Consider the following 19,123-nt stretch of genomic DNA (forward strand, 5'->3'; position numbering starts at 1 on the left):
TTCGCCGGACGATATATGCTTGTCAGTTGTTCGGAACCGTCACATTTTGCGATCAACTGACAGGCTTATAACGTCCGGCAAACTGGTAATCTGTGGGCCCCTTAAAAACGAGTCAAGTTGTTCAAATTTAGACTCCAAAACTCGTCCTACCAATACTAACCTTATCTCGTACCAATAAGGTTCACTTCCGTTATAGTCTGTAGCTTTCAAATAGAGCTCGACGGCTAATCCTATTGTCTATTGTTAAGTAAAACCGCACGTGCTACTTACCTGCAAAAAGGGTCTTCATTATTCTATTTGGCACCTGAGCTTACTTCTGAGCGCGGGCTAGTCCAACGCTCAAAAAACCAGTGTAGGCGCGCTCTCCGATATCGCGCCTTTGTTACGCATGTCGATGACACATTTTAGACTGGTTCTGTAGCGTTCGACTCGCCGGCACTCAGTAACCGAATTACGTATTTTTTATGCAGGTGGTCGTGGCACGTGGCACGAGCGGTTTTACTTAACAATAGACAATAGGATTAGCCGTCGAGCTCTATTTGGAAGCTACACACTATACTAAGCTACACGTTTTGTTGCAGTTGCTAGACCTGTTCGATTCCGAGGACCCCCGCGAGAGAGACTTCCTCAAGACAACGCTGCACAGGATATATGGAAAGTTCTTAGTGCTGCGCGCCTACATACGGAAACAGATCAACAATGTATTTTATAGGTAAGTTTATGCACGTTTTTCCAACCCTTAGCCATATTTTGCGAAGTGATTTTTTATATACAGGCTGCAACTTTTACTATAGAACCACTCCCAAAATCACGCAAAATATGGTCAAATTTAACTTCCAAGATTTGATTACAGACTGACAACGGGACAGGTGAAACTACGAGTAAATAAAAGCTTGTAAAAAGCGCCAAATTTTATTTATTTTCACTTTTAACAAGCATAAACTTCTGCGAACGATACTATTAAGCTTAGAGTAAATTTAAAAGTGGAAAAATTACTGTCTTGGGTTAGACTTGAACCCGAGACCGTGAGTTCAAGTCGCCCTCAAGACAGTATTTTTCCACTTTTTAATTTTATTTAGTTTTTAGCGTTCTGAACAGAAATGCACATGCATGATGTGTATGCTGACATGCCGAAGCTAATTGGCCTATTAGCTATAACCCTTTGTTATACAACGTTGTTTTATCTATAAAGCGGTTTACCACTATTGCGGTTTACTGTAATTGCGCTTACAAATTATCCTAGCCTAAGTTAAATACATACTCCCTTATTCATAAACGTTTACTAAAGTTGACAATGTAATGTAGAGGCCCAACGGAGTCCCATAGATAAAGGCTCCTTCTAAATACGTAGATAAAAAAAAAAGTTGGCAAGCCGATAATAATCGTTTATCCCTTTCCGACGTATTAGTATGATGGAAAGGGACAAACGATTATTATCGGCTTGTCAACTTTAGTAAATGTTTATGAATACGGGGGATAGTTATTATATTGGTGCGGCTACAGTTCAATATCAACTTTCGTGCTTTGACATAAGAGGGCTTACTGCGAACCACGTTCGACGTGTTGCCTCCCTGTCGCATTTGTATATTCGTACGTAAGTGTGACAGGGAGGCAACACGTCGAACGTGATTCGCGGTAAGCCTTAGGTTAAGGGTTAAGGTGCGGATTTTTTTTTTTAAGTATTTTATTGGATCACAATACGGCTGTCATTAATTTAATTAGCAATCTTGAGGGACTTTGAATCGATTCGAATCCTGAGTTATTGACTTTCATTCGATAGAAAAAAATCTCTAACATTAGATCTAAAATGCACTTTAATGATTTGTAACAAATTAAGCGCAAAAGGTAAAAATATGTAAATTGCTTCTAAAAATCGTCAATGTCACGTTGGGGGGAACTTTTCGATTACTTTTTAGGGTTCCGTACCCAAAGGGTAAAACGGGACCCTATTACTAAGACTTCGCTGTCCGTCCGTCCGTCTGTCACCAGGCTGTATCTCACGAACCGTGATAGCTAGACAGTTGAAATTTTCACAGATGATGTATTTCTGTTGCCGCTATAACAACAAATACTAAAAACAGAATATAATAAAGATTTAAATGGAGCTCCCATACAACAAACGTGATTTTTGACCAAAGTTAAGCAACGTCGGGAGTGGTCAGTACTTGGATGGGTGACCGTTTTTTTTTTGCTTTTTTTTTGTTTGTTTTTTTTGCATTATGGTACGGAACCCTTCGTGCGCGAGTCCGACTCGCAGTTGCCCGGTTTTTTTATTTACACGTTCAAAAATTTTTAATTCAAAAACATGATATCCGCGATCCCGGGCAAGCTTACCTTACCTTTACCTTATCCATCTCGCTCACGCTTACGCTCGCTATGTGAAAGTGAGAGAATAACACAAACTCACGGGGCCTAATATGCATTTTCCGACTGACAACAAACGATATCCTTAAGCCTCATCACAATTTGTCCTTCTTTACAGAAACTATTAGAAGGAAAACATGTAGCAATTATTCTATAAATAGCGGGAATGTCGCAAAAACCGTTCCCATACGACAATGGAATAGTTTCGTCGCCAATGACGTGGTAATGACAGACCTGGTTATTGATCGCATAGTTTGCTGCGTATTTCTTACTGAAGGATTATCCCGAATCATTAATCTTACTTGTGAAGTTATAAGCAAAGGTTGGTTAAGATGCAAATGCAAAAAGGTGTAGACGTCAAAACACGTTAAACTTTTAAATGATTAAGTGACGGCTAATAACACGCAATAGGGTATCTAACCAGTCAAATCACGGGGGCCTACCGGGAAGATAAAAATTTGCTGTCTGTCTGCCTGTCTCTCTATATTTTCGAACACCATTTTGTTGGTTATTAAAACAACTTGTTTAGTTGCCGTGCATACAGTATTATGTGCAACGTGGCATAACTAGATTTTTTTTAATTAAAGGAAAAAATAATCACTTGCCCGAAACGCAAGCTTTAATTAAAAAGTTTGTAGTATTGCAGACATATCTGCTTGATAAAAAATTAAGTCACATACTTAACTAGTTCTTAGAATTGTCAGGTACAGTCAGCATCAGATATACCTGAGCGGGTAAGGTGTCCAATAAAACATATACACTTCAATCGTCACAAAAATAAGGACATCTAAGTTGTCATTTTAGCATAGGCTTTCAGTTCGTCACATATATCTTAACTTCTGAGTTTTTCTTTAACACATACACCCTTATTTAATCACAATGACAATAACGGTTAGAAACTCAGTGGTAACTAAGCACTCAAATTCAAGCTGCTGTCATTAATACCTACACGCACTGCCAATCACGTACGTCAGCAGCCAGGGTACCACTAGTTGCTAAGCAGTTGTTATTTCAATGGTAACTAAACATCAACATTTTATCTGTTTAACTTTTAAAAAAATACTGTAGCAGCTACGAATTTACACCTCCTTTCTTAAAGAAGTATTTTATCGTCAAGTGTCAAACTTAGACAATAAATAAGTAGGTTTTACGAGAATGATAGGTTTTTTATTTTAACTGTCATAGGCGGCTGTTCTTCCAAATCGTAGAGCATATTATATGTTAATATATTCATTTAGCCCGCGTATTGTACTAAAATATACTATATAGTACTTATATACGATGCTCCGAATCGATCAAAGAACGAAGGAGAAAATAATAGAATTGAAACTTAACACGTTCTCTGTCCCAATCTGACATGTAAACCTTATGGCTTTGTAATAGAGGCTAGCCGTTAAAACCATCACTGCCATACATATACACCTACGTAATATGCTAACTGTTGACCATAGGAATGACGAATTTTGTTTTTACAACTTAGCAGAGAGGATAGAGTATACGGAGTTATTTACAGTATGTATCAGAACGAAAGGCCAAGAAAGAGACCCATTAATGTTGAGGTCATACAGAGCAACTTTTACTATGAGACCAAACCCGAAACCCCGGAAAAAAATGTACTCTCCCATAGAAAATTTCAACATCAGACCAGCAAAATGTATGAAACTTCCAAGTATTTTTCCGCGTTTTCGGGGTTGGTCCCATTGTAAAAGTTGTTCAGTATGACCTAAACATTCATGGGTCTCTTTCTTGGCCTTTCGTTCAAACTAACGTTCGTACTAACAATAAGTTCAAAGATATACAGTATGTTGATACATACAACCACCACCACGTACCACCACCACCACCGCACACGTACCACCACATACGTATAACCAGTATAACCTAGCAGTAAACATCAAATGTCATTCCGCACAGGAGTAATCTAAGTCAAGGAACGCTTACTGCGGGTTCAAACCTACAACGTCCTGTTAGAAAGTCGTACATACTTTACATGTGACATATCTTCAAAAAACATATAAAAACGTATGCGAAATTAATATAAAACCACAAATTAAGTAATAATAGAAATGAAACCCAAAAAAAAAGCTGTAATCTCTAGGTGCATCCGAGTGAGATTTGAACCCGCGGTCTCTGCTTTGAAAAGCAAACGCCTTAGTAACAAGACCACAACGTGCGTTGACAATTGGTTCTAAATTCGGCTTCAGTTAGCTTTCGCTATGTGTCACTCATTCGTTTTGATGAATAAAAGAAATAGTTTGCAGTAAGCTGACTGACAGGCCTTTGTCAATGGTTGAAGGGCAAAACGTGAGATAGATGTATGTGATGACAAGACTGTACAGTCAGCAGCAGATATACCTGAGCGGGCAAGGTGTCCAAGAAAACATATACACTTCAATCGTCACAAAAATAAAGACATCTAAGTTGTCATTTTCACGTAGGCTTTCAGTTCGTCACATATACCTTAACTTCTGAGTTTTTCTTTAACACATACACCCTTATTTAATCACAATGACAATAACGGGTTAAAAAGTCAGTGGTAACTAAGCACTCAAATTCAAGCTGCTGTCATTAATACCTACACGCACTGCCAATCACGTACGTCAGCAGCCAGGGTGCCAACAATTGCTAAGCAGTTGTTATTTCAATGGTAACTAAGCATCAACATTTTATCTGTTTAACTTTAAAATAAATACTGTAGCAGCTACGAATTGACACCTCCTTTCTTAAAGAAGTATTTTATCGTTAAGTGTCAAACTTAAACAATAAATAAGTAGGTTCTACGAGAATGATCGGTTTTTAGGGTTCCGTACCCAAAGGGTACAACGGGACCCTATTACTAAGACTTCGCTGTCCGTCCGTCCGTCCGTCCGTCCGTCTGTCACCAGGCTTTATCTCACGAACCGTGATAGCTAGACAGTTGAAATTTTCACAGATGATGTATTTCTGTTTCCGCTATAACAACAAATACTAAAAACAGAATAAAATAAAGATTTAAATGGGGCTCCCATACAACAAACGTGATTTTTGACCAAAGTTAAGCAACGTCGGGAATGGTCAGTACTTGGATGGGTGACCGTTTTTTTTTTTGTTTTTTTTTTGCATTATGGTACGGAACCCTTCGTGCGCGAGTCCGACTCGCACTTGCCCGGTTTTTTATTTTAACTGTCATAATGCGGCTGTTCTTCCAAACCGTAGAGCATATTATATATCTTAATATATTTATTTAGCTTATTGTACTAAAATATACTATACAGGGTGGCCCATTTAGATCGGCCAGTATGGGAAAATCTGATACTATAAGATATACACCGATCTCTTCTTAGGAACCATGTCATCGATTGTAGTAACACGAAAAACTGCATTCATACATTTAAAGAAAATGTGTACTCCGCTCGGGAATCGAACCCCGAAAGTTTGGAAAATAAAACTATGACTATTTCTATTTAGATATCGATTGTGTAGGTCTTAAGCAATAAATGTGACTATGAAACATGATGTCTGAAATTAATAAAATGCATTGTTTTCATAATATACCGGGTGTGGCCTGTAATATGAGCAAAAAATTATACCGTAAGCTGTACTCCTCATACTGACCAACATTTGTTCAGCGACTTTTAAAAATAACTTGTGGTTTGAATTTTAATTCACTATAAAGTTAATTCTAAGACGCAATGTATTGCAATATTTGTTATGTTTAAGGCGTGACAAGCAACGTCAGTCACAATGATAATGGCGTGGCGATGGCGTCCATTGAAGATAATATTTATTTTGTATGAAAAATAGGAAGTCTAAATACTTCATAATTTTTAAAAGTTGTTGAACAAAAGTGTCACCGTTTGAGGAGTACAATCTATGTTTTAATTATTTGCTCGTGTTACAGGCCACACCCGGTATACTTTAATTTAATTTAGTAAGTTTTTGAAGAGACTACCATTTTTTTCAATACATTTTACATACATTTTTAAAAAAGTATGAATGCAGTTATTCTTGTTACTAAAATCGATGACATGGTTCCTAAGAAGAGATCGGTGTATGTCTTATAGTTTTAGATTTTCCCATACTGACCGATCTAAATGGGCCACCCTGTATAGTACTAAAATACGATGCCCCCAATCGATCAAAGAACGAAGGAGAAAATAATTGAATTGAAACGTAACACGTTCACTGTCCCAATCTGACATGGAAACTTTATGGCTTTGTAATAGAGGCTAGCCGTGGCCCCACGTGAGGAGCACGGGCAGTAAAGGTGTTAAACATATCAAACCTAGCAGTAAATATCAAATGGCATTCCGCACAGGAGTAATCTAAGTAACGCCCACTGCGGGTTGAAACCTACAACGTCCCGATAGAAAGTCGTACATAAGCTACATGTGTGTTATCTACAAAATTATATAAACTAATGCGAAATTAACATAAAACCAGAAGACACGAATTAATAATAGAAATGAGCCCAAAAAAAAAAGCTGTAATCTCTAGGTTCGTACGCCTGAGATTTGAACTCGCGGTCTCTGCTTTGAAAAGCAAACGCCTGTTAATGAGACCACAACGTACCTTGATAATTGGCTCTAAATTCGGCTTCAGTTAGCTTTCGCTACGTGTCATTCGTCTTGACGATTCTGTTATAAGAAATATTTTGCCAGTAAGTAGACAGAGAGGCTCCTATCAAATGGTTGAAGAGCAAAACGTGAGATAGATGTATGTGATGACAAGACTGTACTGCTTTCGATGATTGTCAAAACGCTTTACCTGAAATTAGCGTGGCTATCTTTCATTCAATATTCGATCATACTCGTATGCTTTAAAGTCTTATTTTCCATATTGTTCAGATATATTTGACACGTTGACCGCTTGGATACCATTGGTTTTTTGACAGCTAAGGTATCAATGACTTGTTGTAAGTGTAGAAATTAATGAATAGCGACTGTTAACATATTTGTGACACGTTGAGCGCTCACAAGTAAATACTACCATGACAGTCAACAACTTTTTGACAGTTTAAACGTTTACCTCTCTTTGAGCACCTGGAGTGCATAGCGACTTCTGCTGCTGACTGTATGTTATTACAGAACTCGGCTACGGCTCGCATCGTAATTAGATTACTACCATTGAATTTTTTCAACCCTTCTTATGTGACAGTGACATAAAACACTATTAGCTTTGTAAATAAGCTCAAGACTTACCTTTTAACCAAATGCCCATACACTCTCCAAGAATTTATGGACAATTAAATAGATAAGTAAGTCATGTGTAATAACATGGATCATCATGGATGTGCATATTGTGACCTATTTAATTAGTTTAATTACCCAAAATAATAAATATAGACAGTCAAACAAGTTTGTCAGTAGAAAAAGGCAAGAAATTTAAACCTTTTTTGGGATGCGCGCCTACATTTTTCTAAATTTACCGCTCTTCTCTACTGACGGAAATAGCTTGACAAATTATAAATAGTTATATAATGTATGAATGTTTAAATATCTTACTTTTTTTACGTATAATTTGTTGCCACGCCCTTGTAGGGTCCATGCTGTACTGAACACCTGTATAAACACCATGGATTGCATCGAATAAATGATTATGATTAGTCTAACAAATTTGAGAAGTAGACCCAGATCTTCTTAGTACTCAGATCAAAGAATTAAATCGAGGATAGAGTTAATTAAAAGCTACGCGACGCGCCGAGCCCAAATCCTCCAAATTATCTCAAGTCAAAGGTGGCCACTACAACTACACACATGTGTAACGAAATGGCCTCAAGGTGACAAACTAGAGGTATTAAACGATGACGCCATACAGCGTGCCTAAATATCTGTGCATATTGTTGTATAATAGTTTTTGTACACACAAGACAAACGAAAATGGATAGGTACACATTTTTTGTATTTAATTGATATACAACTCTCTGATTGCAAGAGTAGGTTTGTCATTGTGTATTTGAAGATAAATTCAATTGTTTGTACACCTTGTTCTCTCAATAAAGTAGGTACAAGTTTAAGTTGTCTAATGCATCCATAGTATAGTTATGCTTAACAAGGCAGAATAGATTTATTACAACTTACAACATACAACTCGAGAAAATATTAGAAGTGACGTGAAAATCATGTTGCTACTTTTATCGATAGACCAGATTGTTAGATTCTCCAGTTCAACAATGAACTCGTTATTTATCGTAGTCAGGTCACCGGGCAGCCTCATTAAAGTCTTTCAAGATGATTCTCGAGTTTTCTTTCTCGAGACTTCGTGGTCTGACGTCGCTTTGTGCCTTCAATAATGTGGGTCCTCGTCGCGTCGCCACTGTTAGATACGCAGACATGGGCACAAGTGAAACAACCGGTAGCTAGTTATGCACTGGTTTATTAGGGTTTATTGACGGATAGGTATCGTGGTGGGCGCAGCCACGCACACATGTAAGCATACGCTACACGTATATATAACAGAGTCATTTGCGTTAGTAGTGTGTTTATGCCGCTCCGAGACCAAAACTTTTCCGCCAGAGGGCGACAGTATGTATGCGCAAGGTAGTGACAATTTAGTTCACCCTACTCCCCGCTAGATGGCGCCACTGTGTATGCGCAACGTTAGTTCCAAAGGTCGCCGCTAGATGGCGCCACTGGTTAGTTCACCCTACTCCCCGCTAGAGGCGCCACTGTCTATGCGCAACGTTAGTTCCGAAAATATCCGCCAGCCCCGCCGGAGGGCGACAGTATGTATGCGCCGCTGGTTAGTTCACTCTACTCCCCGCTAGAGGCGCCACTGTGTATGCGTAACGTTAGTTCCAAAAATCCCCACCAGCCCTGCCTGGGGGCGACAGTATGTATGCGCAAGGTTAGTTCTAAAAATCCCCACCAGCCCTGCCTGGGGGCGACAGTATGTATGCGCAACGTTAGTTCCAAAAATCCCCGCCAGCCCTGCCTGAGGGCGACAGTATGTATGCGCAACGTTAGTTCTAAAAATCCCCACCAGCCCTGCGTGGGGGCGACAGTATGTATGCGCAACGTTAGTTCCAAAAATCCCCACCAGCCCTGCCTGGGGGGCGACAGTATGTATGCGCAACGTTAGTTCTAAAAATCCCCACCAGCCCTGCCTGGGGGCGACAGTATGTATGCGCAACGTTAGTTCCAAAAATCCCCACCAGCCCTGCCTGGGGGCGACAGTATGTATGCGCAACGTTAGTTCCTAAAATTTCCGCCAGCCCCGCTGGAGGGCGACAATATGTATGCGCAAGGTTAGTTCTAAAAATCCCCCGCCAGAGGGCGACAGTATGTATGCGCAACGTTAGTTCCAAAAATCCCCACCAGCCCTGCCTGAGGGCGACAGTATGTATGCGCAACGTTAGTTCTAAACTTTCCCTGCCAGAGGGCGACAGTATGTATGCGCAACGTTAGTTCCAAAACCATCCGCTATGAAATGTTTAGATGTCTCCACATTGTATGTGAGTTGTTGAATCGCTTAAATGAATAGATATCGCTAGTGGCGCCTTCGTCGGTGGACACCGCTAGTTAATTCCAAAAATCCCCGCCAGCCCCGCCAGAGGGCGACAGTATGTATGCGCGACGTTAGTTCCAAAAATCCCCGGCTGAGGGCGACAGTAGGTATGCGCAACGTTAGTTCCAAAAATTTCCGCCAGCCCGGCCAGAGGGCGACAGTATGTATGCATAACGTTAGTTCCAAAAATCCCCGCTAGCCCCGCCTGAGGGCGACAGTATGTATGCGCAACGTTAGTTCTAAACTTTCCCCGCCAGAGGGCGACTGTATGTATGCGCAACGTTAGTTCTAAAACCATCCGCTATGATATGTATAGATGAGCAGCCGTCTGAGTATTTCTAAAAAAGTCCGCAGAGTCAGAGGGGGTTCATGGTAAGTTAATTAATCTTGGTCAAGCAAATCTAGTCAGTAGAAAAAGGCGGCAAATTTGAAAAATCGTGGACTAGCAACACTAGGTTTGAATAGTTCGAAAATCGTGTGTCATTTATATCTTATCTGTGGAACTGTTTTGTTTACATTTCATCGCTGTTCGATGTACATTCCTGCCTTTTGTTCGTTTCCTAGGGATACCATACTTTAGTTTGCTTTACATTGCTTCTGACATATCCGGCTTGACAGACTATCGATTCGCTTAACAATATAGATGTCGCTAGTGGCGCCTCGTCAGTGGACACCGCTAGTTAGTTCCAAAAACATCCGCTATGAAATTGCAAAAAGGCCCATAATGTTTGTTTTAAAATATGAGACATATATCGGCGTTTTTTTTTTAATACCACGTCAGTGGCAAACAAGCAGACGACCCCGCCTGGCAGTAAGCAGTCACCGTAGCCTATGAACGCCTGCGAATTCTATAGTTTACACGGATGCATTTTTATTTGCGTTTGGTTTTGTCGCTTGTGCTTATCAAATGTATGGAGTTTATAGTTTACCAACTGCTAAGGGGTTTTTCTTTTATGATACCACATTGGTGGCAAATAAGCATACAGTCCGTCTGATGGTAAGTTGTTACCGTAGCCTTTGGACGCCTGCAACTCCAGGGTGGAAAAAATATTAAAATAAAAGGTGATACGCTGGAATTTGAGGACCGAACTGTTTTCCTGGGAGTCACTCTAGACTCCAAACTGCAATGGCATGCACATATAGGCACTCTAGCCGGAAAACTTAGTTCAGCAGCCTATGCAGTGAGGAGAATCAAACAGCTGACAAACGTAGAGACGGCCAGGCTGGTATACTTTAGTTACTTCCATAGTGTTATGTCTTATGGAATTCTGTTGTGGGGAAAAGCGGCAGATATTCAGACAATATTTGTGCTGCAAAAACGAGCTGTACGTTCCATCTATGGACTGGGCGCTCGAGTATCCCTAAGAGAGAAATTCAAAGAAGTTAACGTTCTTACCGTTGCATCTCAATACATACTAGAGAATATTATGTATGTTCGGAAAAACATCCACGAATTCAAGGTTAACAGTGATATCCATAACTATAACACTAGAAACAAACATAAACTTGCTGTGCCCGCCCACCGCCTCCGTAAGGTTAGTACGTTTTTCGTCGGGAACTGTACACGTTTTTATAACAAAGTCCCCACTGATGTAGCGAATTTACCACTTCACAAATTTAAGTCGCACATTAAGCACTCCTTGTTACGTAAGGCGTACTACACTGTAAATGATTTTATAAACGATAGAGATGCTTTTAAGCCGGTAGCTTGATTTCATTAGTATAATAAGAATTAAATAAATATTGTTTTTTTTTTTACATTGTGAATTAAATATGCTAGTGTCCAGTAGAATTGACACATGAGACAATGATGTTCTCGCTTGATTATATTGTTTAATTTAATTTTAGTTTTGGACACTTGGAGACCTTATACATCTCTAAGTACATATTTATTTATTTGATTATTATTTTTGATTGTACATACTTACCTATATTTTTAATGTTTCTGACACTTAGAGACCTTTACATCTCTAAGTCAACTTAGGCTAGTAATTATGTGAAGCTATATTACTGTCTTTTTATGTAACATATGAGCACAAAATGCCGTGTCTTACAGCTACATGTTATTACTATTTTAATATTAATATAGGCCGGTAGCTTGAACATGTCATGCTCGCTTAAAAGTCTTTGCTTACGGTGGCGTTGTTGATCGGGTCGCCACTTTCCCGAATGAAGGTTGAGGGAGGCGATGGCTGAGATACGCGTCATACTCGTGAACGGGTGCTGTTTGTGGAGACTGGTCTGTTAAGCTAACACGAGCTATTATACTTAGTAACTTTTATTAATTAATTACAGTGAGACGCCTCATTCTGTTCTCGTATGTTTCTTTTCTTTTAATGAATGTATTAATTATACAGGATATTGACTCTTGGAGACCCTATACATCTCTAAGGATAACTTGATAAACTATATAATCTTATAGTTCTGACACCTAGAGACATTTACACCTCTAAATATTATAGATTTTTTTTGTGTGTGTTTTTTTATCTGTATTTTGTATGTAATTCGACATTAAGAGACCATATACATCTCTTAGTAATTGTAATACGTTAGATTGAATTGTTAGTTTTATTTTATAAAATTGTTGATGTTATTATTTTTGCTTTTATGTAAATTCAATGTTGACGTGTAAAAGTGCCCTTGTGGCCTATTTGCTGAATAAATGTTGATGTTGATGTTGATGTTGATACAAGCGCGCTGCCGACTGCCCAAAGATTCAATAACTTTGTTTTAAAATATGAGGCATATATCGGTGTTTTTTTTAATACCACGTCAGTGGCAAACAAGCAGACGACCCCATCTGACAGTAAGCAGTCACCGTAGCCCATGGACGCCTGCGAATTCAATAGTTTACACGGATGCACTTTTATTTGCGGTTGGTTTTGTCGCTTGTGCTTATCAAATGTATGGAGTTTGTAGTTTACCAACCGTAAAGGGGTTTTTCTTTTATTATACCACATTGGTGGCAAATAAGCATACAGTCCGTCTGATGGTAAGTTGTTACGGTAGCCTTTGGACGCCTGCAACTCCAGGGTGGATACAAGCGCGCTACCGACTGCCCAAAGATTCAATAACTTTGTTTTAAAATATGAGGCTTATATCGGCGTTTTTTTTAATACCACGTCGGTGGCAAATAAGCAGACGACCTCGCCTGACAGTAAGCAGTCACCGTAGCCCATGGACGCCTGCGAATTCTATTGTTACCACGGATGCATTTTTATTTGCGGTTGGTTTTGTCGCTTGTGCTTATCAAATGTATGGAGTTTGTAGTTTACCGACCGCAAAAAGGTCCAGATTTTTTTTTTTTTATATATACTACGTCGGTGGCAAACAAGCATCCGGCTCACCTGATGGTAAGCAGCCACCGTAGCCTTTGGACGCTTGCAAGTTCAGATTTTTGAAACCTATACATCATCATCATCATTATTATCATTAGACCCTCAGGAAAACCTCGACAGGGGACACCTCCGGCCCCCCTGCTCATGTAGTATTTAGGGTTTCTAGCACACTTATTTACGGTTGATTTTGTCTCTTTTGGTTATCAAATGTAGTTTGTAGTTTGCAGACTGCAAAAAGGCCCAGATTTTTTTTTTTAAAATAATACGTCGGTGGCAAACAAGCATCCGGCTCACATGATGGTAAGCAGTCAACGTAGCCTATGGATGCCTGCAACTTTAGAGTTGTTACATGCGCGTTGCCGACTGCAAAAAGGTTCAATAAGTTTTTTTCTTTTTTTATATACCACGTCGGTGGCAAACAAGCACACGGCCCATCTGGTAGTGAGCAGTCACCGTAGCCTATGGACGCCTGCAATTTCGAGATGTTACATGCGCGTTGCCGATCGTTGAGATGTAGACCGTGACGTTCGAAAACAAAAAGTCGTATGTGACTGTAAACTTCCATTCACCGTAGAATTTGACAGATAGAGAGTTTGATGTATTTGTATGAAATTATAAGCAAATATCAGCCGTCATGAATTAAGTATTGTAACCTTAGTCAGATAATGAAGCTTATTTGAAAGATTATTAACTCTAAGTACTAGAAATAAAGTAGATTTTACTAATGCTGTAATTCTGTAATGCGACATGGTCATGAAACTCGTGCGATGTTGGGGGTATACTCTTCAATCTTTTCAATCGGAATGGTCAGAGGTCAGAGTTCAGAGGTCAGAAAGTCCGTGAGGGACAGAACATACGCAAAGTGACGAAATTGAAAACACGTTTTAATATACCTGACAACATATCAAGCATAACCTACGTAACTTGGTCGGGTTATTTGTTACCTAACATAAACCATACTAAATTCACTGTGGGGAATTTAAAAAAAATGTGAGAATGTGACAAGGACAAACAATAATAACGCTTTCTCTGCTACTCCTACTGAAAGATTACATAAGACTATCTCGTTTGGTCATTTCCCCCTCCCCCTCCCCCTCCCCCCACCAGTTCCAATTATAATATCATAAATGAGATCACAATACCTGCAACCTGTAACTGACGCATACGCTTTCTAAAATTAATTAAAAAATCAGAAAATAACAATGGAGTACGTCATTGAACTCGTTGCGAGGCTGTGGTTTAGTAACAAGGGGTTAGGGTACAATTATAAATGTGGAGATAGCGACGAAACAAATATTGCATTCATCTCATCAATCGAGGCGCTGGCACCTGACGTGGACATTTACAAGTGGGAGGCGGCCCGGATCGATCTCAAGAAGCTGATCAAAGAACTTCTGGAGGAGAGGAGCATCCTTCAGTTACACTCGGGATACCATGCGGAGGGGCTTTTGCTGGAGGTGCTAAGAAAACACAACATTAGATCATTCCTCTCCGTGCCTCTTAAACAGAAAACTTTAATCTGGAAAGACGCGGGGGTGTGGTTCGTAGAGGTGACCAACCCGAAAATCATCAAGAGAACTTATGTGTTTTTTGACTTCGAATAAGTGTACGTCTGTGTATGTCTGAAATAAAAAAATGTTTAAAAGTGAATGACTATTTATTTATTTACCAATCATTTAGGTATTTTATAATGTTCCAAATGCGAGTACAAAAAAAATGCAAAAGCTGGTTTTTCAAAATTCGTTGTTAAGGGGCTCCTTGGCGCTAATGACATTCGATCTGAATCCTTTAGTTTTCTAATGTTTTTAAAGTGAGAACTTCTTTAGCGGCGTTGGGCACTTTCTGAGACAGCGATCACGTGATCGTAACGTTTAGATGGCCACTCAAATAGATGGCAATTAAATCAATAAAGAAAAACTCAATGACATTACATGAAAAAGGTTCTAATCTTGTACGGGTTGAAATACGAGGATCTCACAGTTACATTCAAACTTTATATCACTCAAATAGAATTCAATAAAGCTACATCTTGATGAAATCGCTAATAAAAGTGAACTCTAGTAATGGTGAATAAAACTCAAAATATCATGATCAAATATATTTAGATGCGAGATCTGCAAGGTAACTTTACAATTTCTATTCGAATTTTAAAGAATTAACTGTACAAATTTGAATTTTAAACAAGCTCACTGACCAGCAATTTCGGACTAAAGTTTTTCAATAGAAAGGAGGATACATAGTGCTGCAGACATTTTGGCCTAGTCATTGAGTTTTCACTTCTGTCGGCACTCCCGGAGTGCAATCCGTTGTTTTTTTGTAGCTATAATAGCAACGACTTTTAGCAATATAGTATGCCATATTTACTTCAAAGTTCATTGTCTTCGAGATATTCGACATCAAGTTGAACAATTTTAGGCCAACAACCTGGTTTTCAGGTCATAGCTTTTGTGTTAATTATTTTAAAATTTACATCTCTGACCAGTTTTTAGAGACGTCAAAGACAAACCCAAATATGCAGATTTCGTACATGTAAGATCCTTCACAGCAATCCAGCTACGAAAAAAGTGTTATTTTTAGACAATGTTTAAAAAAATCATAAAAAAATAAGTATTCATTAGTTTCAAAATCCGGTAGACAAGAATGGAGATTAAAGATTGAAGAATCGGTAGCCATTTGTCTTATAATTCTATCTGAAGTGTAAATGTAGAAGTAACGGCTCAAACCTTGTCAAATATCGATGAAAACCGCGGGGAGCCCCTTAAGGTGAGGTTGTGTAGAGCAATGTTTCAGAGTTACTAAGCGTGTGTCATCATCGTCGTTAAAAATATATCAAGTTCGATTTCAAACAAAAACAAGACCTAACCTAATCAAAGCAAGTGCTATACCATCTACATATTATGCATAGTAGGTTCTGCCATCTTGTGGGTCCCATTGGAAGTATAAACGTCACATTTACGTCTCGCGCCAAAAATCAGATGGCTCCTATGCTGTATAGTTCATGCATGCTCCCTATTGTCAGTTCAGTACGGTGGCGCTTAAGCAATGTCAATGTGAAAACAAATCCGTTTAAAATTACAAGGAGGGATTTCATATCATCGCTAAGTAGGCGAAAGTGTGTCTGTCTGTCTGTTTGTCTGTTACCTCTTCACGCTTAAGCCGCTGAACCGCTTTAGTTGAAATTTGGTATAGAGATAGTTCGAGTCCTGGGGAAAATCAGGGATATCATTCCTGAAGAGAGTGCAAAGGCGGGTGGAATTGAAAGGGTTAATGGCATTGCCTAATAATTGAAGTAAGCAATGAGCATATTGAATGATTGCTATTAGCATTATCCAGGCGCTATACCTACTTTAGCTGCTGTCACTAATTCCACGCAGACGAAGTCGCGGACAAAAGCTAGTATTTCAATGTTTTCGCTAGGATTTTTTTTATTGTTTAGTACAAAAATCAACTTTACTTAAATGTAATAAGGTTGACATCTGTTGCGGGGTAGCAGAACTTCTGTGATTGTAGCTCAACTATGCGACGCTAGATGGGCTACTCGTATCTTCAAAAATAAAAATCGTAGATGCAATTTCGACATAATTTCCTTTACTGTAAAGTTCAAATTATTGTAATGGGCTAGGGCTCATAGGATAATCTCTTTCGAAATAAGAAAATATGGTCAATCATCCTTTAGATAGCGTTGCGTTTGTAGTAGTGTGCATGTTGACGACATAGGTTTCCAGACCGCAGGGAAGCATCATATATTTGTTAATGCCTGGAAGATTGAGGCCTGTCTGCCCATGCTGATGCTAGCTCAGAGCTTATTGAATTGCCTTTCTTGGAACTCTTCAACGTACTTTCGGTCATTGGTTCATTTGTCTTAGAGTTTGGTAAAATGACATTCGGTGTATATGTTCAGTGGGCATCCGTCTAGACAGGGCAATCGTACGGGGTGCCTCCTGATATTGCCCAAACTCATAAAGGAGCATGAACTTACATAATACTCTCCAAGACACCAACCAACTATCTCGGTCTCCTTAAACACTAGATGGCACATTTATGAACACGGAAGAGGAACTTGCTCAGAGACACCCACTTCCCCGGTTCATACTCAACCAGTAATAAACACAGCTTTGCGCCCATAGGAATCCTCGAATCCACAGTGGCACGCAATATCGACTGGAATATAGCAAGAAACATCTTTAGACCAAACTTTTTGATTTAAATCAGCGGCGCTTTTACAGCAATCTGCATCTGGCCATAATATTCAGAGCAAGTTTCACGTGGTGAATCGTACCAGATAATTGGACTCGGGTCAAGGTAAACTTCATAGCAAAAGCAGGGAAAAAGGACTACTGACAGCCTATATCCGTCAGTCCATTATTAGTCTAACATCGTTTCTACCCAAAACTTCTTCTTCCACACGATACTCAACCTAATGCAAAGAGCTCTAAAGACAATATTCAAATGGTGGCAAGCAGTGCGTCTGTATAATATGGACACTAAACAGGCCAAATGCACATGGAGCTCTCAAGCATTAACCAAAGTCAACGCCTGGGTTTTTGCAAATATAACCCTTAGCATGCCCACTGAACATATACACCGAATGTCATTTTATCAAACTCTAAGACAAATGAACCAATGACCGAAAGTACGTTGAAGAGTTCCAAGAAAGGCAATTCAATAAGCTCAGAGCATCAGCATGGGCAGACAGGCCTCAATCTTCCAGGCATTAACAAATATATAATGCTTCTCTGCGGTCTGGAAACCTATGTCGTCAACATGCACACTACTACAAACGCAACGCTATCTAAAGGATGATTGACCATATTTTCTTATTTCGAAAGAGATTATCCTATGAGCCCTAGCCCATTACAATAATTTGAACTTTACAGTAAAGGAAATTATGTCGAAATTGCATCTACGATTTTTATTTTTGAAGATACGAGTAGCCCATCAGCGTTGCATAGTTGATCTACAATCACAGAAGTTCTGCTACCCCGCAACATAGATGTCAACCTTATTACATTTAAGTAAAGTTGATTTTTGTACTAAACAATAAAAAAAATCCTAGCGAAAACATTGAAATACTAGCTTTTGTCCGCGACTTCGTCTGCGTGGAATTAGTGACAGCAGCTAAAGTAGGTATAGCGCCTGGATAATGCTAATAGCAATCATTCAATATGCTCATTGCTTACAAAATCAAAATCAAAATATACTTTATTCATGTAGGCCTAGCAACAAGCTCTTATCAATCATTAGGCAATTCATTAACTCTTTCAATTCCACCCGCCTTTGCACTCTCTTCAGGAATAATTTCCCTGATTTTCTCCAGGACTCGAACTATCTCTATACCAAATTTCAACTAAATCGGTTCAGCGGCTTAAGCGTGAAGAGGTAACAGACAGACAGACAGACAGACAGACACACTTTCGCCTACTTAGCGATGATATGAAATCCCTCCTTGTAATTTTAAACGGATTTGTTTTCACATTGACATTGCTTAAGCGCCACCGTACTGAACTGACAATAGGGAGCATGCATACAGCATAGGAGCCATCTGATTTTTGGCGTGAGACGTAAATGTGACGTTTATGCTTCCAATGGGACCCACAAGATGGCAGAACCTACTATGCATAATATGTAGATGGTATAGCACTTGCTTTGATTAGGTTTGGTCTTGTTTTTGTTTGAAATCGAGACTTGATATATTTTTAACGACGATGATGACACACGCTTAGTAACTCTGAGACATTGCTCTACATACTATTATCCACAGTAATCAGCTTTTACCAGTACACAACCTCACCTTAAGGGGCTCCCCGCGGTTTTCATCGATATTTGACAAGTTTTAAGCCTTTACTTCTACATTTACACTACAGATAGAATTATAAGACAAATGGCTATCTGTTCTTCAATCTTTAATCTCCATTCTTGTCTACCGGATTTTGAAA

The 19,123-nt window shown here is 39.2% G+C and overlaps 1 protein-coding gene across 4 annotated transcripts in view; it reads left to right on the top strand.

The window, feature by feature from the left end:
* Positions 1-19,123, top strand: part of LOC134673241 (serine/threonine-protein phosphatase 2A 56 kDa regulatory subunit delta isoform) — a 126,739-nt gene that overhangs the window by 96,915 nt on the left and 10,701 nt on the right. For all 4 annotated transcript variants that reach the window (XM_063531203.1, XM_063531202.1, XM_063531201.1 and 1 more), the window contains one exon: positions 582-712. In XM_063531203.1, the coding sequence (XP_063387273.1) occupies positions 582-712 (131 nt within the window). The remainder of the gene's footprint in view (positions 1-581; positions 713-19,123) is intronic.

This window comes from Cydia fagiglandana, chromosome 18, assembly GCF_963556715.1.
Source record: "Cydia fagiglandana chromosome 18, ilCydFagi1.1, whole genome shotgun sequence".
NCBI lineage: Eukaryota > Metazoa > Arthropoda > Insecta > Lepidoptera > Tortricidae > Cydia > Cydia fagiglandana.